The 26,221-nt window shown below is 53.1% G+C and overlaps 1 protein-coding gene across 1 annotated transcript in view; it reads right to left on the bottom strand.

Moving 5' to 3' along the window:
- BBK36DRAFT_1122832 (amino acid adenylation) overlaps positions 1 to 26,221 on the bottom strand; it is a gene marked incomplete at both ends in the record, with an annotated part of 69,480 nt that overhangs the window by 7,065 nt on the left and 36,194 nt on the right. The window contains one exon of the mRNA XM_024890982.1: positions 1,117 to 26,221. This exon is cut by the window's right edge and continues 25,434 nt beyond it. Coding sequence (XP_024748081.1) covers positions 1,117 to 26,221 — 25,105 coding nt within the window. The remainder of the gene's footprint in view (positions 1 to 1,116) is intronic.

The raw sequence follows: 26,221 nt of genomic DNA, 5'->3' as shown, positions 1-26,221 counted from the left end.
GAACTCAATGACCTTGTTCAGGAACTGAGATGCGGGCTTGACAGAATCGGGGCCGATGACATCTGTGGTGACTGGGAATGCAGCCTTCTTAGCTCCAGAGAGCTGCTTGGTCCAATAGTTGACAGCAGCCGTCTCATCGAGGTCAAGGGTGTACTTGACAAAGCCAGAGTAAGGCTGCAGAGCTGGAACCTCAGTATCGCGGTAGAAAGCATTCAGCGTGCCGAGGATAAGAGGCAAGCTCCAACCATCGAATATTGTGTGGTGCACGCTGAGGGAGAAGAAGTTGTCGCCGGTCTCCTCGTCTTGGATGAGCGCATATCGGCAGAGACGTGATCCATACTTCATCTCGAGGGTCTGGGAAGCGCGGATGTAAGACTCAAGGTCGTGACCCAGGCTAGCGTCCCAGGAAATGTCATCCTTGACAACGACTTGAACGTGCCTGTTGTCGACAAGAATGATGCGAGTACGCAGGTTGCCGCAAGCCTCGACAGTGCGTTCCCAAGAGGTCTTGAAGCGAGCAACATCGACATGAGGGGGCAACTGATAGACGTGCTTGGCGATGTAGGATCCAGGTTGCATGATTGCAATCGCCATCAAACCCTCCTGAAGGCTTGTGCAAGGGTAGGCATCCTCCAGAGCAAAGTAGTTCGGCAGATTGCATTTCGCTTGGGCCATCGTGGTGAGTTCTTCAATGCTAATGCCGGGTAGCATGCTAAACGGCTTCACATCGAAGCTCTTCGCGACATATCCGACCTTGGCCGAAGCTGCTAGAGATGAAAGTCGGGAATCGGCAAAAATACTTGCGACAGTAATGCTGATTCCGGCTTGCTGTGCAGCAGTCACGAGATGGATAGCTGAGATCGAGTCACCGCCAATCTCTAGGAAGGCATCGTTACGCCCTATTTCGCCGGTCTCGAGCTTAAGCACTTGTGCCCACAGATCACGGAGCTTGAATTCAAGCTCAGACGTAGGCTCGACCTTTTCTCTCTTGGATGCCGAGTAAGCAGCGATGTCTTCGATAGAGAGACTGTGGGCAAGAGAAAGAAGTTGCTTCTTGTCAAGCTTCATGGACGTAATGAAAGGCATGCAGCGAAGCGGGAGGATAATGCTTGGGACCATGTAGCCAGGCAGAGAGGCTTTCAGGCTCTCTCTCAGACTATCGAGCAGGGATCTCATGGACTCATCAGACGCAAGGAGGTTGAGAAGCAGACTATCCGAATCCCACTGGGCCCTTGCGTTATCAGAGAACGAGATGAACGCGACCAGCAAGTCACCGGTGTCTTTGTGAATGACATCAACGGCAACGTCTCGCACGCTCTTGAGTGACTGGGTGATGTTGTATTCGATCTCACCCAGTTCCAGACGCTGACCACGCAGTTTGACTTGGGAGTCCTTTCGTCCCAGGTATTCAAGCTCACCCGCAGAGTTGTAGCGGACCAAGTCTCCGGTAAGGTAGAATCGCTTAGGCTCATGCAGGAGAGAAAGCGGAAGAGAACCAATTTCGCCAACAAACGACTGCTCCGTCTTAGCCTTGTCATTGAGATAGCCACGAGCCAAAGCGTGGCCTTGGAGAACCAGCTCGCCTGTGCAACCCATAGGCGCAAGCTTGCTGTGGTTATCAGGTTCAACAACCCAGCAGGCACCATTGAATCCGGATCCAATAATCCGAGGAGACTCTGAACTCGACTTGAAAACGTGTGTAGTCGCGTAGTTACAAGCTTCAGCTGGTCCGTATCCGTTGTACAGAGTGACACGGTTAACCCACATCTCCAAGGTGCTCTTGGAAGCAGCTTCGCCGCCGAGAACAAGAGTCTTGAGATGCGGCACCTGGTCGGGCGTAAAGGTCCGCACAAAGGATGGGGTTAACATGGCTGTGTTGACCTTTGCCATGTTCATGAAACCAGGGGCACTCCCCAGGCGTTCATCTTCACTGGGTATGCAAATCGTTCCACCAAAGGCCAATGGGCCAAAGATTTCGCCCAAGCTACCATCAAAGATATAGTTGGAGAATTGGAAGACTCTCGACAACGGCGACAGGCTATACACCTTGCCATATCCGATAGTAGTCGAACTGAAAGAGCCGTGCTGCATAACAACACCCTTGGGCTTGCCTGTCGATCCAGAGGTGAACAGGACATATGCCGTGTTCCTTGGTCCAACCTTTGGCAAGATCTTAGGGGTTACAGAGGCAGCCAGCCTAGCCATAACACTGGGTGACAGCTCAACAACGTGCTCAGCCATTCCTTCGCATGAAGTGATGGCGTTGGAAGAAGCCACGAGCACGCGAGCACTGACTTCCTTGACCAATGCCTCGCGACGGCTGGTTGGATGCGAAGGGTCAAGGGGCACAAATGCAGCGCCGGCCTTGAGAATTGACAAGATCGCAACCACCGCCCACATCGATTTCTCGAAGCAGAAGGGCACCACTGTTTCGGGGCCTGCGCCTAACGAGCTCAAATATGTGGCGAGGATATCGGTAAGGTGATCAAGTTCACCGTAGGTAAGGCTGCCTTCGGTTGAGTAAATGGCCTCGTGGTGTGGGGAATTCGAAGCATGCTGGGAGAAGATATCATGAAGACAAGTGTGAATCAACTCGGGTTCCCTGCTGTTCAGCTGCAGAGCTTGTTGGAGATCCCAAGGTCCTGAGATACTGACATCACCCAATGGCTCATCGCTCTGGGCAAGTAGCTGTTGGACAACATGATCAAATTGGTGCATGAGTGCATTCAGCTGTGTCTCTTCGAGGACATCGGTATCGTAGACAAGAACCAAGTTGACGTGGTTATCGAAGAGGTGGCACTGGATAACCAATGGGTAAGAGAAGTAGTTCTGCAGCATGTCTTCAGCCTTGACATTAGGAGAAGCCGCAGGAACGACAATGGCACCATGATCAGCAGGGTTGCTGCTGTCTGCGCTCATATGCTGGACAGGTTGGATAGCCAAAAGAGAGGTAAAGTCGCAAGCGTCCTTTGCATCGGAGCCAAGTCTGGAGATGTTTTGGATGCCAAATTGCTCGTAATCAACCATGTCGTTGGCCTGTGTCTGAACATCCTGAAGGAAGCCAGACAGAGGCTTTTGCTTGTCGAGGCGAATACGAACAGGAACAGTGGCGACCACCAGACCAGGCATGGCCTCGAGACCGGCCACATTGGCATGACGACCAGAGACGGTTGTGCCGAAGCAGACATCATCGCTGTCAGAGTAGCGGGCCAAGACAATGGCCCAAGCAGCGCGTAGAATAGAGGCCTTTGTGATGGAGGTCTTTGACTTCGGGAAATCAATAGTCTTGTTCACAACGCGCGTTTGAGAAGATCCTGCTTTATCGCTAGGTGCCGGGAAGCTTGTGCGCTTGGCACCCTTGAGTTGCTTCTCCCAATAGCCGGAGGCGGCGCTGTGATCGAGTTCCATCGTGTACTTGACGAAAGCTGCATATGACTGTAGAGAAGGAAGCTCAAGATCGTAATAAGCCGCAGACAAGGTACCCATCACCAATGGGAGTGACCAGCCATCAAAGACTGTGTGGTGGATGCTAAAGGCAAAGTAATTACCAGTCTCTTCCTCAATGAGGGCATAGCGGCACAGGCGCTGGGCATAGCCCATTTCCATATGGAGCGTTGAGCGAGCATAACTCTCGAGCGAAGCGTTGGCAGTATCATCCCAGGCAATATCATCCTTTAGCAGAACTTGGATAGTGATGCCGTCGACGAGAATCATGCGTGTGCGGAGGTTGGCACAGCTTTGGACGGTACGCTCCCAGGCAGTGCGGAATCGGGAAACATCGACGTAGTCGGGAAGTTGATACACATACTTGGCAATGTATGATCCGGGTTGCTTGATTGCGAGGGCCATGAGACCTTCCTGTAGCTTTGTGCAAGGATAGGCATCGTCAAGCAGATCATTCCCAGAGAGATTGCATTGCTCCTTGGCAGCCTTCGTGACAAGATCCTTGGTAAGAGACTCTCCAAGCAGGCTGAAGGGTTCAACTATCGAGGACGCATTGCTGTGGTCAGAGTTGGCTTCAGCTACCAGGGCAAGCTTCGAAAGGCGAGGGTCGTCAAAGATATCCTTGACTGCAATCGACAGACCAGCCTCACGAGCATTGGTAACGAGCTGGATAGCGGTAATGGAATCACCACCAATCTGCAGAAAGCTTTCATCACAGCCAATCTCTTCCTTGGGCATGTGCAACACGACAGACCAAAGCTCCTGCATACGAGCCTCCATTTCAGTGTCAGGCATACGCTTGACGCCGTTGCTCAAGGAATACACAGCATGGTCTTCTTGGCTGAGCTCGGAAACAAGCTTCTTCAACAGGTTTCTATCAAGCTTGGTAGACGTGATGAAGGGCATGTAGCGGCATGGAATGAAGAGCGACGGGACCATGTAGTGAGGCAGCGTGACATTCAGCTGGCTGACCATGCTGGTGAGCTGTCTCTGAAGCTCTTCTGTCACAGGCAAGAAGATGCCTTCGTCATCTGACTGAGAATTGCCGGCAGTGCGCGTTTCATCAGAGAAACAGAAGTACGCAATAAGTCTTGTGCCGGCATCGGTCCTGAAAACGTCGACAGCAACTTGGCGAGCGTCTGTGAGGCTGCTACGGACGTGATGCTCGATTTCTCCGAGCTCAACACGTAGACCGCGGATCTTGACTTGGGTATCCTTTCTGCTAGCGAATTCGAGGGTACCGTCGGGGTTGTATGAAGCCAGATCACCGGACTTGAAGAATCGTGACCAAGGAGCCTGGTCTCGGTTCGGGGCCCAGGCAGGTAGCTCATACACCGTGGAGGCCTTGGTGCGTTCGACATCGGCAAGGTACTCCCTCAAGATCGTTGGGCTTTGGATGACAACTTCGCCAACAGTGCCGATAGGCGCAAGCCTTGAATGGTCCGTAGGGTCTACAATCCAGCAGAACCCTCCAATAGGACGACCGATCGTTAACGGCGACTCATCTAGGCTGGTAAATTGGTGCAAGGAGCTGACGACGCAAGTCTCAGCAGGTCCCCAACCGTTCCATAAGCGGACCTTGGTGCACCAAGTGGTGAACACGTCGCGTGGAATAGCTTCACCAGCCAAGAACACGAAGTCAACCGTAGGCACTTGCTCTGGACTGAGGGTCCGGATGAAGGAGGGCGTCAGCCACAGGGAGTTGATCTTGTGCTCGGCAATGAATTCCTTCAGGCCGTTCATCCTGGTGTGCTCGGACGGAATGAAAATGCAGGCGCCAGAAATAAGCTGTACGAAGCCTTCGCCGACGGACATGTCAAAGACGTACGAAGCAAACTGGAGGGCCCTGGTGTTTGTATTAGGCCCAAGCCTCTTCTTGATGGCCGTCTGACTCGTTGTGAAGGCACCGTGTGTCATCACCAGACCCTTGGGCGTACCCGTGGATCCAGAGGTGAAGAGCACATACGCAGCGTTGCTGGCTGAGACCGAGACCTGGGGCTCCTTCTCGCCAAGTCGGACATCAATCTGCTCGAACAATGTAGGAGAAACTTCGACCACTCGCTCGATGATATCAGAGACAAGGTGTCTTGTCGTATCCGATGCCAGAGCCAGCGTAGATCGAGTCTGGGAGGCAACCTGGCGAAGGCGCTGCTCAGGGTGCGATGGATCTAGAGGAACCCACACGGCTCCAGCCTTGTTGATAGCAAGCACGGAGACCCAGTGCCAAACCGACTTTTCGAAGCAGACGTGGACGAGATCTTCAACCTGGACATTGTGGTCGCTGATGAGATAGTGGGCTAACCGATTGGCCGCTTCGTTCAGCTGGCGATAAGTTAATTGCCCATCCCAGGCCCAGACCGCTGGTAAGTCAGGAGTTTCTCTGGCTTGAGCTTCAATGAGGTGATGGATGCAAGTATCCATGATTACCGGGACTTCAGGGTTAAAGTCCTTGGCTCGTTGAAGATCCCAGTCAGAAGCAACGGTCAAGTCGCCCAGTGTACGTCCCTCGTCGGCGAATAGCTGCGAAGCGATATGATCGAACTGATGGCACATGGCTTCCATGGATGCCTCAGAGAGCACAGAAGCATCATAGGTGATGACCAGCCCGATGGAATCACTCATGAGGTGTCCTTGGATAACAAGAGGGTACGAAAAGTATCCTTGCATCAATTCTTCAGTAGAACTGCCTTCGATATTTGCAGGCGCAAGCAGAGCAGCCGATGAAGCGTCGGAGTCAGTAGTCGTGCCGCTGGTTCGAGCATCCAAGTGCGTTCGAGGCTGAACAACCAGCAAGCTCGTAAAGTCACAGGTATCCCTAAAGTCGGGGCTGATCTTTCCAATGTTGGTCAAACCATACTGCTCGTATGGCACCATCTCGTGAGCCTGACTCTGGATAGCCTGGAGGTACTTGCTAATCGGCTGGGTTCGATCCAGACGAACACGCACGGGAACAGTCGCGACCACAGGGCCGGGCATATCCATCAGACCAGCTACTGCAGCCTGTCGGCCGGAAATCGACGTACCGAAGGTGACATCGTCAGTATCGCAGTAGCGGGCCAGCAGAATGGCCCAAGTCGCCCGCATAATTGTGGCCTTTGTGATGGCAGCGTTGGCCGAGGCGGGAGCTGCGATTGTCTTGGTGATGAGTCGAGTAACTGACTCGGACGCTGATGTCGGCTTCGATGGGGGATAAGACGCCTTGCTTGCACCTTGCAGCTGCTGAGTCCAGTAGTTGATGGTCTCATCAGGCTTGATAGCTCCCAGATACTGGATGAAACCGGAGTACGGCTTCAGAGGAGGTAACTCAAGGTTGTTGTAGGCATTCTGCAAGGTGGACATAATAAGACGAACCGTCCATCCATCATGAACCGCGTGATGAACTGTCCAGAGGAAGTAATTGTCCCCGTTTGCATCATGGGCCAGGATAGACTGAGAAAGGTGAGAGCCATATGTCATCTCGGCCGTTTGAGCGGCCTGAATGGCAACATGAACGTCCGTGTGTTCCTGAGACTGCCAACCGGTCTCTCCCTTGATGACTACCTGCGTGCATTTACCGTTGAGAAGAACGAGACGAGTGCGCATAGTCGGGCACAATGAAACAGTGGTCTCCCAAGCGGCCTTGAAGCGAGCAACATCGACGTGCTCAGACAGCTTATATGCATATTTGGCAATGTAGGAGCCCGGCTGCTTCACTGAAAGAGCCATGAGGCCCTCCTGGAACATCGTTACCGGATAAGCATCTTCGACTTCTTCGCTGTTTGTCAAGCTGCAGACGCGTCGAACTTCATCTCCAATGGCCAGCTGGCGGATGGAATCATCAACTAAATAGAAGGGAGTAGCATCGACGGATGAAGTCTGCTCGTCTTGTCCGATCTCACGAGCCTTGCTTGCAACGGCCGACAATCGCGGATCGTCAAAGATTTCCTTGACTGCAAGCGAGACACCGGAATCCCTAGCAGCGCTTACCATGTGGATGGCAGTAATGGAATCACCACCAAGGCCCAGGAAGCTATCATCTCGACCGATGGATTCGACCGGGACACCAAGTAGGTCAGACCACAGCTTTTGCAAAAAAACCTCCATTGGCGTTTCCGGCGAGCGTTTCTTGCCGCCCAGAAGTGAGTACTGGGCTATTTGGGCCTTGTCCAATGAGCTTGTGAGCTTCTTCAGCTCATTGCGGTCAAGCTTTGTCGAGGTGATGAAGGGCATGTAGCTGCAGGGGATGAACATGGTCGGAATCATATACCGAGGCAAAGAAATGCTGAGCTGGCCAACAACGGCTGCCAGCGTCAATTGCAGATCTTCGCCGAGCGGCAAGAATGGACCGTCAGATGCGCCGCTGCTGATGCCAACCGTCCGGGTGTCCTCGCTGAAGCACAGATAGGCGACGAGGTTGGTACCGTTTTCGCCCTTGTACACGTCGACGGCAACTTGCCTGGCTGAAGGTAGTGCCTGTTGGATATGGTGTTGGACTTCTCCAAGCTCCACACGTAAGCCACGGATCTTGATTTGCGTGTCTTTACGAGTCGAGAATTCGATCGTGCCATCTTGGTTGTAATAACACAGATCGCCGGACTTGTAGAACTTATTCCAGTGTCTGGAGTCAGGGCGAGGTGCCCACTTGGGAAGGTCGTACACTGTAGAGGCCTGTGTTCGTTGAGGATCAGAGAGATACTCCCGTAACAATGTCGGACCCTGTATGACAACCTCTCCGAGCGTTCCAGTCGGGGCTAGGCGATGAGGATCTTCCGGATCAACGACCCAGCAGAAACCACCGACAGGCTTACCAACCGTAAGGGGCGACTCGTTGACTGACTGCCACTCATGGAGCGTTGAGAAAACACACGTCTCGGCAGGCCCCCAACCATTGATCAAACGGACCTTGCCAAACCAGGTGGTCAAGACGTCCCGAGGGACAGCCTCGCCAGCTAACAAGACAAGATCCAGGCCGGGAACTTCAGCAGGGTTGATTGTCCGGATGAATGAGGGTGTAAGGAACGCCCAATTGATGCCTGTATCCCTGATATACTGGGTAAGGCCATTCATCCTCGTATGGTCTGACGGGATGCACAAACAGGCACCTGTAATAAGCGGTGCGATGATCTCTCCAATCGAAAGGTCGAACACAAAGGCTGCGAATTGTAACATGCGTACGTCAGGGGTTAGGCCTAGCCGCTTGACAATAGCCGTTTGAGAGGTAGCCACCGAGCCGTGCTGCATAACAAGGCCTTTGGGTGTACCAGTCGACCCGGATGTGAATAGAACGTAGACAGCATTGTCTGAAGACACACTTGTCACCGGGCCCGTCTGGCTGTATTCCTCAACCTTGGACAGTTCCGCATCAAGCTCGGAGTCTACAGTAACAACAGACTCAACTAAGCTGGCAACCAGATCACGGTTCGTCGACGAAGTAAGTGCTAGCCTGGCACGCGTTTGAGACACAACTTGTCGAAGTCGCTGTTCTGGGTGAGAGGGGTCGAGGGGCACCCAAGCAGCACCCGCCTTGTTGATGGCCAGGATAGACACAAAGAACCAAGCGGACTTCTCGAAGCAGACGTGGACCAGCTCATCCGGCTTTATGTCGTATGAAGCCATTAGATGGTTGGCAAGGCGGTTCGCAGCACGGTTGAAATCGCGATACGTCAACTCGGCGTCCCATGCCTTGATTGCCATTGCGTTAGGGCGGATTTCAGCTTGCCTCTCAATTAGCTGATGAACACAAGAATCGACAATCTCTGGGATTTCAGAGTTGAACTTGAGAGACTGTGCAACGTCCCAGTCAGAAGCGACGGAGAGCGATCCAAGGCTGAGCTGAGGTTCCATCACGAGCTGCTCGACGACGTGCTTGAATTGCTGAGACAGAGCAAACAGCTGGGCTTCTGGAAGCGCCAAGGAATTGTAAATCAACACCAGGCTGATGTGATCGTCATGTAAGTGGGCTTGTATGACCAATGGATATGAGAAGTAATTCTGCATCACCTCTTCCTTGGTGTCAGCAGCAGCCTCAGAAGCAGCCAGTAGAGTCTGTTCGTCGTCGTTATTGTAAATAAGAGACTGCAAAGGTTGGATAACCAGAAGTGACGAAAAGTCACACGCGTCCCTTGCGTCGGGACTCAGCTTGCCGATGCTCTGAAGACCGAATTGCTCGTAGGCAACCATCTCGGTAGCTTGGTCTTGCACACCTTGAAGGAAGTCGTCAACGGTCTTTTGTCGATCCAGACGAACCCGGATTGGCACAGTCGCGATGACTGGACCAGGCATCTCCATCAGCCCGGCAACAGGGGCTTGTCTTCCTGAAATTGTCGTTCCGAAGCAGACATCATCGGTATCGCAGTAGCGGGCCAGAACCACAGCCCAAGCGGCACGAAGGATAGTGGCTTTAGTGACACCGACGCCGTTCTGGGGCAGGTCGATCCTGGTCTCCATGAATTTCGTTACATCGCCCTTGTCAGAGGCATCAATGGAGACAGATGAGGGGAAAGTGGCCTTCTTCACATCGTGAAGCTCCCTCATCCAATATTCGCTGGCATCCTGGTAGTCAATGTCCATCGTGTACTTGATGAACCTGGCGTAGTTTTCAATCTTGGGCATCTCCAGGCCTCTATAGGCGCTGTGTAAAGCGCTCAAGATGATGGGCGTCGTCCAACCGTCGAAAACGGCGTGGTGAATGCTCCACACGAACTGGACATCCTGGCCGTCCTCTTCGATCAAGGCGTAACGGCAGAGACGAGAGCCGTAACCCATCTCTGTCTGCTGGGTGGCATGTACATATGACATAAGAGTCATACCGGTAGTGTCCTCCCAGGCGACGTCGTTTTTAATGACCGTCTGGATTGTCATACCGCCAACGCTGATGATGCGAGTACGCATGTTGGCACACATCTCAACGGTCTTTTCCCAGGCCCGTTTGAACCGGGCTACGTCAACGTGGGATGGCAAGCGGTAATGGTACTTGGCAATGTACGAGCCAGGTTGCTTCACAGCCAAGGCCATCAGACCTTCCTGGAGCTTCGAACAAGGGAAGGCATCTTCGATTTCCATATCGGCTGACAAATGCAGACCAGAGGAGTTGCTGAGGACCATGGAATGGTGAGCCTCATCAATAAGAGTGAATGGCTCAATTGGAACAGCCTCCTCAATGTCTTCGCCCGCCAAGCTGGTAGCTTTGGCCGCGATAGCAAGGAGGCGAGGGTCGCTGAAGATGTCGTTAACACTGAGAGATATGCCGCTCTCACGAGCTTTGGCAACGAGACGGATAGCAGCGATAGAATCACCGCCAATTCGCAGGAAACTGTCATCGCGACCGATCGAGGAAGCAGGCATATTCAGTAGAGTAGCCCACAGTTCTCTCAGGCGGTACTCCATCTCAGTCTCGGGCTCCCTCTTATCACCGCCAGTAAGCGCATATGCTTCAAGCTGCTCTTTCTCAAGCGAAGCAGTAAGCTTCAGCAAAAGCTTCCTATCAAGCTTGCCAGAAGTGACAAGCGGCATGGCCTCAAAGGGGATGAACAGCGTGGGAATCATGTACCCAGGCAAGAGGACATTAAGGCGACCCAGGAGGCTGTTGATACTCTCCTTGAGGTCCTCCGTCAAGGGCAGGATGATATCCGTGCTGGTGATGTCGCCAGTCATGCTGGCTGGGAGGGTATCGTTGTTAAAGCACACGAACGAGACGAGATTAACACCGGCATCAGTCTTGAACACATCCACAGCAACCTGTTGGACGGCATCAAGATTCTGACGTACGTGGTGTTCAACTTCTCCCAATTCCACCCTCAAACCTCGGATCTTAACCTGTGTGTCCTTGCGGCTGTAGTACTGAATGGTTCCATCCGGGTTGTACATCGCCAGATCGCCCGTCTTATAGAAGCGGTTCCAATGGCGCGAATGCCTGTTAGGAGCCCATTCAGGAAGGACAGTAACAGTTGATGAAGCCGTCTTGGCCTCATCGGCGAGATATTCGCGAAGCAGGTTGGGTCCTTGGATAACAACCTCACCAAAGGTGCCTGTAGGGGCTAACTTCTGCGGATCTTCAGGGTCGACAATCCAGCAGTACCCGCCGACTGGCTGACCGATGGTCATCTGAGATTCTTCGATGGACTGCCATTCATGCAGAGCACCAAAGACACACGTTTCCGTAGGACCCCAACCATTAAGTAGACGCAGCTTGCCGAACCACAGCTCGAACACGTCGCGGCTGACAGCCTCGCCGATAAGAATCAGGAGCTCCAAGCAAGGTACCTCGCTGGGATCCATGGTACGGGCAAACGACGGTGTGAGCATTGCCCAAGTAACGTTCTTCTCGCGAATGTAGCTCGTCAGCGAGTTCATCTGCGTCTCCCATGACGGAATGCAGACACAGGCGCCTGAAATCAGCGGTGCAATTATCTCGCCAATACATGCGTCAAAGACGAACGAGGCAAATTGAAGCATCCGCACACCAGGAGCATAGCCAAGTCGCTTGCTGATGGATGTCTGACTACTACAGAGAGCTCCGTGCTCCATGACAACGCCCTTAGGAACACCGGTGGATCCGGACGTAAACAGGATGTAGGCCACATCTTGAGGAGTGACGCTGGTAACCGGCCTTGTGTCGTTGCCTTGCGTTTCCAGGTTATCGAGAAGCTCTCTCGTCACCTCCAGAACGTTGGATACAAGGTCGGCACACTTGGCAGCATTTGCGGACGATGTGAGGGCCAGTCTGGACTGAGTTTGCCCAACAACTTGCTGATGGCGTTCGGCAGGGTGTGACGGGTCAAGCGGAATCCACGCCGCGCCAGCTTTGTTGATGGCCAAGATCGAGACAACATACCAAGCCGATTTCTCGAAGACAACGTGAACCAAGTCGCCGACTTGAACGCCCATTGACTGGATCAGATAGTTTGCCAGTATATTGGCAGACCGGTCCAACTCGGCATACGTAAAGCGGGCATCCCAAGCACTGACAGCTTCGGCGTCGGGGCTCATCAGGGCTCGTTGCTCAATCATGTTGTGAATGCAGTCATCAACAACAGCAGGCTCATCGTGGTTAGATGCCCTTGCAAATTCAAGGTCCCATTCACTTGCTACTGAAACAGCAGATAGAGAGCCGTCTTGGCTGAGAAGCTGGGAAACCACATGCTCGAACTGGTGGGACAAGCCAATGAGTTGATGCTCAGCAATGACATCGCTGTCATAGACGAGGACAAGCTCGACGTGGTCATCAAGCAAGTGGCACTGTAAAACCAATGGATAGTTGAAGTAGTTGTCCAACATTTCATCAGCACCAACGTCCGTTGAAGCAGCAGTAAGAAGGGCTTCTTCATTGGCGCTTCCTGTGGAAGTGATGTGCTGGGTCGGTTGTACGACCAACAAGCTGGTGAAATCGCAAGCTTCCTTAGCCTGAGCGTTCAACTTGGATATATTCTGAATGCCGAATTGCTCAAAAGCGACCATCTCAGAGGCTTGCGACTGGATACCTTCCAGGAAGCTCTCCAGAGGCTGCTTCTGATCCAGCTTGACGCGAACCGGGACAGTTGCGACCACAAGGCCGGGCATTCTCTCGATTCCAGGCACAGGGGCATGACGGCCAGAAACTGTAGTTCCGAAGCAAACATCGTCAGAATCATTATACCGTGCAAGCACAATGGCCCAGGCAGCTCGAAGGACAGAGGCTTTCGTAATCGACGTGTTAGTCGACCGTGGGAATTGAACCGTGTTGTGCATGACCCGAGTCGACATCTCCGATTTCTTCGTCTTGACAGCCTCAGCGCCAGGGGGGAAAGTTGCCTTCTTGGCGCCTTGAAGCTGTTGAGTCCAATACTCACTGGCAGCCGCAAAGTCCATTTCCATCACATACTTGACGAAGCCAGCATATGGGAGAAGTGAGGGGGCATCAGTGCCACTGTAGAAAGCATGGAGGGTGCCCATGATAAGCGGTAGAGTCCAACCGTCAAAGATCGTGTGATGGATGTTCCAAGCAAAGTACTTCTCCCCGTTCTCCTCAATAAGCGCGTATCGACAGAGGGGGGTGCCATAGTCCATGTGAGAATTCTCCGGAGACATGGCGAATGAACGAATGTCGGATGCTGTCTGCCACTTCACCGAGTCTTTGATGACGGCTTGATAGGCTGAGCCATCAACAAGGACAAAACGCGTCCTCAAAGCTGCACAGGCTTCGACGGTCTGATCCCAGGCATTCTTGAATCGCTCGACGTCGATGTTGTCAGAAAGACGGTATACATGCTTGGCCACGTATGACCCAGGTTGCTTAACCGCCAGAATCATCAACCCTTCTTGTAGTCGAGTGCAAGGATAAGCATCCTCAATGACGGCGGTCTCGGATAGATCGTCACATTGAGAGCGCACTTCAGCGAGAACCTCATCCATGGCGGAAGCCGGGATGATACTGAATGGCTTCGTCTCATACTCGGGCATAATCTCGTCAACATTTGCAGCCTCAGCCATGTGAGCTAAGCGAGGATCGTTGAAGATGGTAGCCACCGTAAGGCCAATGTTATTCTGCTGGGCCAAAGAGACGAGTTGGATCGCGCTGATAGAGTCACCTCCAATGCGCAGGAAGCTGTCATTCTTTCCAATCGACTCGGCATCAATCTGTAACACCTGTGCCCAAAGGTCCCTAAGCTTGAACTCCATAGGGGTGCTCGGTGGCTCACTCTTGCCAACAACAGGTGCGAATCGCAGACGATCCTGCGTCGACAGGTTCTGGGCGTGAGAAAGCAGGGCTTTGCGGTTGACTTTGCCGTTGACGGTCTGTTCAGGCTTGCCCTCAAATACCAGATAACACGAGGGAATCATGTATGAAGGCAGCACCATTTCGAGTGAAGAGTCAACGTGTGAAATCATCACACGTGCCTCATCCGTGACAACCTCCATAAGATGGGCGGCAGATCGAGAGGCAACATCCCCTTCAGTGTACCACAGGAAAGCAAGCAAGCTGTCATGGTCGTTTTCATCCTTGACAACAGCGACGATAGCAGCCATGTTGCTTGGGAGGAATTCATGGATGCGCGCTTCGATTTCGCCAAGCTCAACACGTTGACCATGGAGCTTGACTTGAGTGTCCTTGCGGCCCATGAATTCAAACGTTCCATCAGCGTTGCGACGGACCAAATCGCCCGTCCTGTAGACTCTCTTCTTGTCGCTTCCAGGGAGCCAGTCGACGTTCTCCATCCAGTTGGAAGCAACGTCAGCGCTGACGTTAAGGTACCCTCGAGCAAGCATTGGTCCTTCAATCAAGAGCTCACCAATGCAACCAACAGGGACAAGTCGCTTGTGGTTATTGGGCTCGACCACCCAGAAGGCTGAGGATATCGGCCTTCCAAGGTTAGTCGACCGCCCAGACCTGCCCACAAGAGGGTTCCAAGCACAGATAGAAGCCTCGGCAGGACCATAAAGGCCATGGAGCTCAGTATAATTAACCCAGCGGTCCGCACATTTCTTGCTGATGGCTTCACCACCTAAGCAGAGAACCTTGAGATAAGGAACGTCTGCCGGCGAGAGAAGATCCGCAACCGTTGGTGTAAGGAACACCCAGTTGGCCTTGTGTGTAGTCATTGCCCCAGCCAGATCGTTCATACGAGCATGGTCTGAAGGAATGCAAATCGTGGCACCACGCATGAGAGAAACGAGACAGTCAAGTACACCAACGTCGAATGTGTAGGCAGAGAATTGGAAGACGCGCGTTCCAGGTCCGATGTTTAGGTCCTCGCCGTACGCATTTCCAGATGAGCATAAGCTGTTATGCTGGATGACCATTCCCTTGGGCTTTCCAGTCGATCCGGAAGTGAATAGCACTACACTTGCGTTCTTTGGCCGAGCCTTTGACTGAATGTCTTCCACGGGGTCGGACAGCTCAAGCAGTAGAGCCTCGTCGACGGCCAACACCTCGATGCCGATCTCAGAAAGAGTAGCCTGGCATGACGGGCTGGCGACTGCGAAAGTCGACTTGGTATCTTCAATGATACCACGAAGACGGGCAACAGGCGCTTTAGGATCAAGGGGAACAAAAGCACCACCAGCCATCTCAATTGCGACCATTGCGACGACTGCCCAAGTAGACTTGGGGAAGCACAGTGGAACGAGGGATTCAGGTCCAACACCGAGGCTTTGGAGCTTCCACGCCAGACGAGATGCAAGTGCGCCCAGTTCCTCATACGTGAGATCGCCATCCCAAGAAGCAATGGCGGGATCGTTGGGCTGCTTCTCAATGCGCTCTTGGATAAGCCAGTGCGTGCAGGACTCGGTTGAAGGCTTCAGTCGACTTGATTCAACAGCGTGTTGGGCGTCCCAGTCGCTGACGAGGTCAATGTTGTCGAGAGCGTCATCAGCTGATGCCGAGAGCTGCTCAACAACATGGCCAAGGTGCTGCGATAGCGCGGATACTCGAGCCTCGTCCAGAACGGCTGGGTTGTAAAAGAACCGCTGCAGGATGTGATCCTCAAAGGTGTTCATGATGATGACGAGAGGATAGTTGAAGTAGTTCTGCATGGCATCATCAGTGTGGCTCTGTTCCGCATCACCATAGACCAAGATATTGGTCTTGGAGTCGTCCTCTGAAATGGTGGTCGCAGGGGGCTGGATAACGAGCAAGCTCGAGAAATCGCAAGTATCCCTAGCATCTTGGCTCAACTTCGAGATGTTTTGAAGACCAAACTGTTCGAAAGGAACCATCTCGTGGGCCTGGTTTTGGACCTTTACAAGGAACTGCGACTTGGTGGAAGCGCGATCCAGGTGAACGCGAACGGGAACAGTCGCAATCATCGGACCGGGCATGGTCTCGAGGCCAGCCACAGGGGCGTTACGACCCGACACAGTTGTTCCAAAGCTCACATCGTCGGTATCACAGTATCTCGCAAGCACAATCGCCCAAGCAGCCCTCAGGATGGAGGCCTTTGTGATATTGCTCTGCTTGGGTTGTCCAACGCTAATGGTGGACTTGAACATCTGCGTTGACGATGATGAACTGGCCGGGGGTTGTCGGGCTGGGAAAGCAGCCCTCTTGGAGCCAGATAACTCCTCCCGCCAGAAGTTGGCTGAAGCAGCATTGTCCAGCTCCAGATTGTACCTAATGAAGCCAGAATACGGCTGCAAAGGTGTAATTTCCGCGCCGTGATACGCGGTGTATAGGGTAGTCAGCAGGATGCGCATCACCCAGCCATCATAGATGGAATGGTGAGCTGACCACACCAGATAATGGGCATTGTTCTCTTCGAGGATTCCGTACCAGCAAAGAGGCGACCCATAGCCCATCAGCAGGTCGCGAGAAGAGTTTGTGACTGAGGCAAGTGTCTCTGTCTCCAGGGATTGCCACTGGCTGTCCTCCTTAAGGAGCAGCTGGATCGGTGAACCATTCAGCAGAACGATTCGCGTCCGCATGTTACCGCAAAGCTCAACAGTGCGGCTCCAGGCAGCTTTGAGTCGATCCAGGTCGACGAAGGGCGCAAGCTTGTACACATACTTGGCAACGTACGAGCCCGGCTGCTTCACGGTCAAGGCCATCAGACCTTCCTGCAGTGAAGTGCAAGGATAAGCATCTTCAATGATCTGGTCTTCAGTGAGGCCGCAGAGCTTGCGGACCTCGCCGCCAAGGACCAGCGCACGAGTCTGCTCGTTCAAGAGGCTGAAGGGTACAGCGGGCTCCTGGTCCTCCGGAGCGTATTCTGCGAAGACGGCCTTGGAAGCAACGGCAAGTAGACGCGAGTCTTCAAAGACGTCCTTCACAACAAGGGAGATGCCGGCTTCACGGGCCTTTGAGACCAGGTATATCGCAGTGATAGAATCGCCTCCAATCTGGAGGAAGCCATCGTCACGACCAATAGAGTCGATGGGAAGACCAAGGATGTCGGCCCAGATAGCCTGGAGGCGAGTTTCCATCTCAGTCTCGGGGGCCCGCTTCTTGCTATCAATCAGAGAGTAGTGCGCTAGTTGATCCCTATCCAGAGAAGCTGTCATTGCCTTCAGTGTCTTCCTGTCTAACTTGGTAGACGTGATGACGGGCATGAATTTGCAGGGAATAAACAGCGTGGGAATCATATACCGTGGCAGGGTCACACTAAGCTCTCCGACCATGGCAGTAATGCGAGTCTGGATATCAGAATCAAGGGGCAGGTAGATGTTGCTTGCTTGGAGCTCTGACGAGACGGGCTGAGAATCGTCATTGAAGCAGAGGTATGAGACCAGGTTAGTACCTGTTTCCGACTTCAACACATCCACAGCAACCTGTCGGACACCTTCGAGCGATTCCCGAATGTGGTGTTCGACCTCGCCCAATTCAACACGAAGGCCACGAATCTTGACCTGGGTATCTTTGCGGCTGTAAAATTCGATCGTGCCGTCAGGGTTGTAGTGGCACAAGTCACCGGACTTGTAAAAGCGGCTCCAAGGCCGGCTGTCTTGCTTCGGCGCCCATGACGGCAACGAGGTGATGATGGCCTCTTTGCTCCTCTGGGGATCAGCAAGGTATTCGCGAAGCAGTGTCGGGCCCTGAAGAACGACTTCACCCAAGCAGCCGATTGGCGCCAGTCTACTGGAATCTTCGGCATCCACGATCCAGCAGTGCCCTCCGACAGGTGTTCCGACAGTCAACGGAGACTCGTCAATGGAAGCCCACTCATGTAAGGTGGAAAAGACACACGTTTCAGCAGGACCCCAGCCATTGACCAAGCGTACCTTACCGAACCATGTGTCAAGGATGTCTCTTCCAACGGCCTCGCCTGCAAGGAGCAAGAGATCGAGGCCAGGTACGTCTTCAGGCCGCAGCGTTCGAACAAAGGAAGGCGTCAAAAATGCCCAGTTGATGGATGTGTCCTGGATGAACTCTCTGAGACCGTTCATTCTCATCTCTTCTGATGGCACGCATACACAAGCTCCGTGGATCAAGGGAGCAACAATCTCTCCGATTGACAGATCAAAGACGTATGCGGCAAATTGGAGGATTCTGACATTAGGCGTCAGACGAAGCCTCTTCGCGATCGCGGTCTGACTCGTACAGACGGCTTGGTGCTGCATAACGAGACCCTTTGGCGTTCCCGTGCTGCCTGAAGTGAAAAGGACGTACGCAGCGTTGCTTGACGGTACGTTGAGGGCAGGACCGTTGACACCATCGTAGGGAATGTTGTCGAGAAGGCTTTGCGACACTTCGATGACGTTCTTGACAAGACTTCCACAAAGAGCAGCATTGGTAGGGGAAGACAGCGCAAACTCGGCACGGGTCTGGCTCACGACTTGACGCAGGCGCTGCTCAGGGTGAGATGAATCAAGCGGAACCCAGGTTGCGCCCACCTTGTTGATTGCAACGATGGAAACGAAGAACCACAGAGACTTCTCGAAGCAAACGTGCACCAAGTCCTCAGACTTGACGCCTGCGTTGAGAATGTGATGGGCCAGCTTATTGGCAGCGACGTTCAGTTGGCTGTAGCTCATCTCACCGTCCCAAGCACAGATAGCTGGTGCGTCTGGTCTAATGCGAGCTTGTTCCTCGATGAGGCTGTGGATGCATGTGTCGAGGATGTCAGGATTCTCAACATTCCACTTCTTAGCTTGCTCGAGATCCCATTCACCGGAGACGGTGACGGAACCAAGAGGGTCGTTGGACTCCTTGACCAGCTGGTTAGAGACGACGTCGAATTGATGGCAAAGAGCTTCCATTTCAACCTCCGATAGAATGGTTGAATCATAGGTCAAAATAAGCTCAATGGAATCGTCGAAAACGTGGCCTTGGATCACAAGAGGGTAAGTGAAGTAGTTTTGCATCAGCTGTTCAGCGCCTCTTGCTGCCAACGAAGTCGTCATCAAAGGATCTGAAGCTTCCTTGCCTTCAATTTCATCCAGATGAGTTCGAGGCTGAATGACGAGAAGAGAAGAAAAGTCACAAGCATCCTTGGCGTCAGCACCCAGCTTGATAATATTCTGCAGACCGAATTGCTCAAAAGCAATCATGTCAGTAGCTTGTGACTGTATGTTGCTCAGGAAGCGAGACACTGGCTGGCTGGCATCAATGCGAACACGAATGGGGACCGTTGCAACGACCGGACCTGGCATTTCCGTGAGGCCCGGCACAGGAGCTTGACGGCCAGAGATTGTGGTTCCGAACGTGATGTCGTCGGTATCACAGTAACGGGCCAGGAGAATGGCCCAGGCAGCGCGGAGAATGGTAGCCTTCGTGGTGGTTGTCTTGACAGATGGAGGGAAGGAAATGGTCATGTTCATCATGCGAGTAATACCAGTATGGGATTCAATACGGGGCATCGGGGGGTACGTCGCACGCTTCGCGTTCCTCAACTGCTCGCTCCAGAAGACGTTGGCTTCTTCCGTATCGATGTTGACCGTGTAGCGGATAAAAGCGGAATATGGGAGAAGACGAGGAGCCTCCTGGGTCAGATACACGCCGTACAAAGTGTTCAACACAATCCGAAGGGTCCAACCATCGTGGACGGCGTGGTGTGACGACCAGATAAAGTGGTTGCCAAACTCGGGATCCTGAACCAGTGCATAGCGGTTAAGATGGGAACCGTAAGTCATCGCAGCGCCAGTAGCATCAAGAGTGCTCTTCAAGTCCGTTGAGGACTTGTCTTCCCACTCCGCCGGACCATCGATTAGTAGTTGAACGCAGGTGCCTTCAAGCATGACGATACGAGTGCGCAGGTTCTCACAGAGCTGGAGGGTCTTCTCCCAAGCAGCCTTGAATCGACCGAGGTCAATGCTGGCCGACAGCTTATAGACGTACTGTGCAACATATGAGCCTCGCTGCTTGACAGACAAAGCCATCAGGCCTTCTTGCAGCTTCGAGCAAGGGTAAGCATCTTCCACCCAGTGCCTGGGAGACAGTGAAACCTGTGATCGGACATCTTCGCTGAGCGCCATCTCGCGAAGGCGATCGGACAGCAAACTGAACGGAACGACAGGGGCATCTTGCTCCTGAGAGTCAAGATTGGTAGCCTTAGAGGCAACCGCGGAGAGACGAGGGTCATCAAACACATCCTTGACTGTAAGCGAGATACCAGCTTCGCGGCATGCGCTGACAAGATGGATGGCCATAATCGAGTCACCTCCTAAGCCGAGGAAGCTGTCATCGCGGCCAATCGAGTCGGACGGGAGAGACAGCAAAGTTGACCAGATCCTCTGTAGCTCAATTTCCATCGGAGTCTCGGGGGCACGCTTGTCGACGTCGTGCAGCGAGAAGCTGCTCAGTTGAGGTTGGCTCAGAGCAGCAGTCTGCTTCTTGAGCTCCTTTCGGTCAAGCTTACCAGTTATACCGCAGGGCATGTAGCTGCAGGGGATATAGAACGTCGGAATCATATATCTCGGTAGCCTCACATTCAATTCGCCAGTTGCACCAACAAGCTTGTCCTGAAGCTCGACGTCGACAGGGGTGAATAGCCCAATGGTATCAGCTTCGTGAAGTGGCCGAAGCTCATTGTTGAAGCACAGATATGCGACCAAGTTACAGCCGTTGTCGGTCTTGACGACGTCCACAGCAACTTGATGGATTCCTTCCAGCGAGGCCTGAATATGGTACTCGATTTCGCTAAGCTCGACACGGAGACCGCGGACTTTGACCTGTGTATCCTTACGAGAAGCAAACTCGATTGTGCCGTCGGCGTTATAGAAGCACAAATCGCCCGTCTTGTAGAACTTGTTCCAGTTGCTTTCATCAGGACGGGGTGCCCATTCAGGTAGCTCATAGACCATCGCCTCTTGTGTCTTTTCGAGGTTGTCCAAATACTCGCGAAGCAATGTCGGTCCTTGGATGACGATCTCACCGATGGTCCCCGTTGGCGCAAGATGCTGTGGGTTTTCTGCATCAACAATCCAGCAGAAGCCACCCACAGGGCGACCGATGGTTAAGGGTGAGTCGTCGGCAGATCCAAACTCATGAACCGCGCTTATAACACACGCTTCTGTAGGACCCCAAGCGCTCAGCAGACGGACGCGTCCATACCACGTCTCGAATACCTCACGCGGCAGAGCCTCTCCTCCCACAAGAACCAATTCCACATTAGGGACCTCGTTTGGATCTATGGTACGCAAGAATGAGGGCGTGAGAAAGAGCCAGTTGATTTTCATATCGCGGATGAAGTCGGGTATGCTGTTCAGTCGGACGTGATCACAAGGAACACATACACAGGCTCCGTGTAGCAACGACATGATGATTTCACCAACCGAGAAATCGAAAACGAAGGCCGAAAATTGCAAAATGCGCACGTTTTCATGGTATTGCAGCCTCTTGGCAAGGTCCGTTTGACTTGTGCATAGCGACCTGTGCTCGATAATGACTCCCTTGGGAGCACCAGTTGAGCCTGAGGTAAACAGCACGTATGCAGCAGAACTAGGAGAGACGGAAACGCTAGGGCTTTGTGCCTCGTCTTGTTCGGGAAGCATGCTATCGAGGCTCGAATCAACCGCAACCACATTGTCAATCAAAGACGAGAGCAGGGCCACGTTGCCCGGCGAAACCAAAGCGAGAGTGGCCTTTGTTTGGCTGATGATAGACTGCAATCGTTGCTCTGGGTGGTGGGGATCCAATGGGACCCAAGTGGCGCCGGCTTTGTTGATGGCAATGATCGAGACTATGTACCAAGCTGATTTATCGAAGCAAACGTGTACGAAGTCGCTGGGGTTGACGCCATAAACGTTGATGAGATGGTGAGCCAACTTGTTAGCCGCTCTGTTGAGCTGGTCGTATGTAAAGTTGCCATCCCAAGCAGCAATAGCCGGCGCCTGTGGAATCAAACTGGCCTGCTTCTCGAAAAGTTCGTGCATGCATGCGTCAATGACCTCAGGCATCCTGGAGTTGAACGACACTGCCGTTTGGACGTCATGAGGCGAAGAGACTGAAACCGTCTTCAAGGCGACAGGTTCAGTGGTGGTCAACTGCGTCATAACATGACCAAGCTGATGGGATAAAGCCACCAGTTGAGCCTCCGGGATGATGTTCGAGTCGTAGATCAGCACAAGGTTGACACGGTCATCGTACAAATGAGCTTGGATGACAAGGGGGTAAGAGAAATAGTTCTGGATGGAATCAGCAGAACCATTGTCCCCAATTTCAGCATCAACCAAGATGGCACTATCGTTGCTGGTGCCAGTAAGATGCTGCATAGGCTGGACGACGAGAAGACTGCCAAAGTCGCAAGCATCCCGTGCATCCTCACCCAGTTTAGCGATATTCTGAATGCCGTACTGTTCAAAGGCAGTCATCTCCACAGCTTGCTCCTGTACAGCTTCAAGGAATTCAGAGACGAGCTGACGGCGATCAATGCGGACGCGGACTGGCACAGTGGCGATGATCGGGCCAACCATTTCCATAATGTCAGGGATAGGTGCCTGTCGACCCGAGATAGTAGAACCAAATGTCACATCGTCAGTGTCACAGTATCTCGCGAGGACGATGGCCCAGGCAGATCGAACAACTGTGGCCATGGTGATGGTTGAGTTCTTCATGCTGGAAGGAAGGTCGAAGGACGTCTCTAACACTCGGGTAGCCTCTGGCTTGCTATTGGACACGTCCCTCGACGGCGGGAAAGCGGCCTTCTGGGCTTTGAACAGCTGCGTCTTCCAGTAGTTGGCTGTGAGTTCTTCATCGAGACCGAGGATGTACTTGATGAAGCGCGCAAATGGAGGGATTGGCGACACGTCGATGCCGCTGTAAACCTTGAACAAGGTGGCCAGAATGTTTTGAGTTGATAGACCATCAACGACAGCATGGTGCACATTCCACATGAAGTATGTGCTGTTGCCATCTCGAATAAGTGCATACTGACAAAGACGATCACCATAGCCCATCTCAAGAGACTGAGCCCGAGCAAGGCATTGCTGCAAGCTACTGTTGGTCTCTTCCCAAGCGATATCGCCATTAATGACAATCTGGATAGAAAGACCATCGAGCTGAATGATGCGAGTGCGCAAGGCGCTGGACAGCTCGACTGTGCGCTCCCAGGCGGCCTTGAACTTGACAACATCCACCTGTTCGGGAAGCTTGTAGATATACTTGGCGATGTAGGAACCTGGCTGCTTCACGGCGAGAGCCATGAGACCTTCTTGAAGCTTGCTGCAAGGGTAAGCATCTTCAATGAATTGCCCGTCAGGCAGAGATGAGGGGAGAACAAATTCCCCAGTGCCAGGCGGCAAAAGGCTGAATGCGTCAATCGGCGCCATGATGGCACTATAGACATCGCCATCAACAGCCTTGGAAGCAACTGAAATTAGACGAGCATCAATAAACACGTCGTCGACTGTCAGGCTAATTCCGACGTCGCGGGCCATTGAAACGAGACGAATAGCAGCAATAGAGTCACCGCCAATGCGCAAGAAGTTGTCGTCTCGGCCAATCGAGGATTCCGGCAAGTTCAGGATCTGGGCCCAGAGCTTCTGGAGACGGATCTCCATCTCGGTCTCAGGTGCCCTTTTATCAGCATCGAGCAGAGAATAGGATTCCAACTGATCTTGGCTGAGCTCGGCTGTGAGACGACGAAGCTTGACGCGGTCCAACTTGGCAGACGAGATCAACGGCATATAGTCGCAAGGGATAAAGAGCGTTGGGATCATGTATCCTGGCAGTGACGAGTCCAACTGGGTCAGCATGTTGCCCAGCTTCGCCCGTAGGGCACTGTCGATTGACATAAACACATCTTTGCCCTCAGGATCAGTATCAGGGCCAGGGGTCTTGGTATCGTCAGTGAGGCAGAAGTAGGTAACCAAGTTAGCTCCCATTTCGGTCTTGAAAACGTCGACAGCAACCTGGCGAACACCATCCAAGGAGCTTCGGATGTGGTGTTCGACTTCGCCCAGCTCAACACGCAGTCCACGAATCTTGACTTGTGTGTCCTTGCGGCTGGCATAGTGAAGCAAACCATCATGACTGTAGAAGCCCAGGTCACCAGTCCGGTAGAAGCGGTTCCATTTGGTCAACTCTCGTCGAGGAGCCCACTCGGGAAGCTCAGTAACAGTAGCAGCCGCCGTTTTCGTAAGGTCAGCGAGATATTCCCTGAGGAGCGGAGGGCCCTGGACAACGATTTCGCCCAGGCAGCCCGTAGGTGCAAGCCGCCGGGGATTTTCAGCGTCCACAACCCACACGTACGCACCAACAGCTCTACCAATCGTAAGGGGAGACTCGGTATTGGACTGCCAGTCGTACAGCGTACTGAAAACGCACGTTTCTGCAGGGCCCCAGGCGTTGACAAAGCGGGTGTTTGGAAGACCAAACCACGTATCGAGGACATCTTGAGTGACAGCTTCGCCAATAAGCAACAGAAGCTCGAGGCCAGGGAAATCTTCCGGCTTCAAGGTCCGTGTGAATGACGGAGTCAAATACGCCCAAGTCACGTTGAAATCGCGGACGAAGGCATCGAGACTATTGAGACGCATGTGGTCCGAAGGAACACAGACACAGGCGCCATTCATCAACGGCTCCATGATCTCGCCGACTGACACGTCAAACACAAACGACGAGAACTGCAGCATCCTGACGGTGTGGTCAAGGCCCAGCCATCGACTGATGTCCGTTTGACTTGTGCAAAGCGCTCCATGTTGCATCACGATACCCTTGGGCGTACCAGTGGAACCAGATGTGAACAGTATGTAGGCAGCGTCAAGAGGCGTGACATGGACGTCAGGTCCCTCTTCGCTATTGACATCGTTGGTTGAGAGCGTTTCGTCAAGAACAGCCGAAACTTCAATCACACGATTCACGAGCTGCCCACAAAGTCCGGCATTGGCAGTTGAAGCCAGGGCCAGCGTGGCACCGGTTTGCTTAGCCACAGCCTGCAGTCTCTGGAAAGGATGGGCAGAATCAAGGGGAGCCCAGGCGGCACCGGCCTTGTTGATGGCGAGAATAGCCACAATGTACCACATGGACTTTTCAAAACAAACGTGCACAATGTCGCCAACCTGAACAGCATAGTCGTCGACAAGGAGATGAGCCAACCTATTAGCGGCGTGATCCAGCTGGCTGTAGGTCAGGCTTCCGTCCCAGGCATCCACAGCAGGCGCATTAGGCCTGTGTTTGACCTGTCTCTCAATGATGGAGTGAATGCAATCCTCGATGATTTCAGGGCCGTCGCCATTAGACTTCTGTGCAAGCTCAAGATCCCACGAGCCAGCGACGGAGATGTCGCCCAGCTTGCCGTCCACAGCCAACAGCTGCTGCACCACATTGTCAAAGTGGTGGGAGAGAGCAGTCATCTGGGGCTCTGGAACAACGGTTGAGTCGTAGATCAAAACGAGGTCAGCACGGTCGTCATATACATGACCCTGGATAACCAGAGGATAGCTGTAGTAGTTCTGAACCATGTCCTTGATTTCTGACTGAGCAGGAACCAGGAGACCCTCTTCATCTGCGACACCTGAAGCAAGGCGTTGAACAGGTTGAATCAGCAAGAGAGATGTAAAATCACAGGCGTCTCTTGCATCAGTTCCCAGCTTGGCAATGCTTTGTAAACCGTATTGCTCATACGGAACCATCTCATGGGCTTGGTTCTGGATGTCTTGCAGGAACCGGGGAATACTTTGGTCCTTGTCAAGCTTCACACGAACAGGGACAGTTGCAACTGCCGGGCCAGCCATTTCCAGGACACCAGGCACAGGTGCCTGTCTCCCAGAGATGGTAGCACCGAAGCAGACGTCATCACTGTCGCAATACCTTGCAAGAACAACGGCCCAGGCAGCCCTCAGGACGCTTGCCTTTGTGACTGCTTCGTTCGATGAGGTAGGGAAGCTGAGAGAAGTGGACATGACTCGAATCTTCTGCTCATTGTCGGTAGACCTCGTCACAAGCCCA

The sequence above is a fragment of the Trichoderma citrinoviride genome (genome assembly GCF_003025115.1).
Source record: "Trichoderma citrinoviride strain TUCIM 6016 unplaced genomic scaffold BBK36scaffold_10, whole genome shotgun sequence".
Lineage (NCBI taxonomy): Eukaryota > Fungi > Ascomycota > Sordariomycetes > Hypocreales > Hypocreaceae > Trichoderma > Trichoderma citrinoviride.
This window is presented reverse-complemented; position numbering and strand designations above follow the sequence as displayed.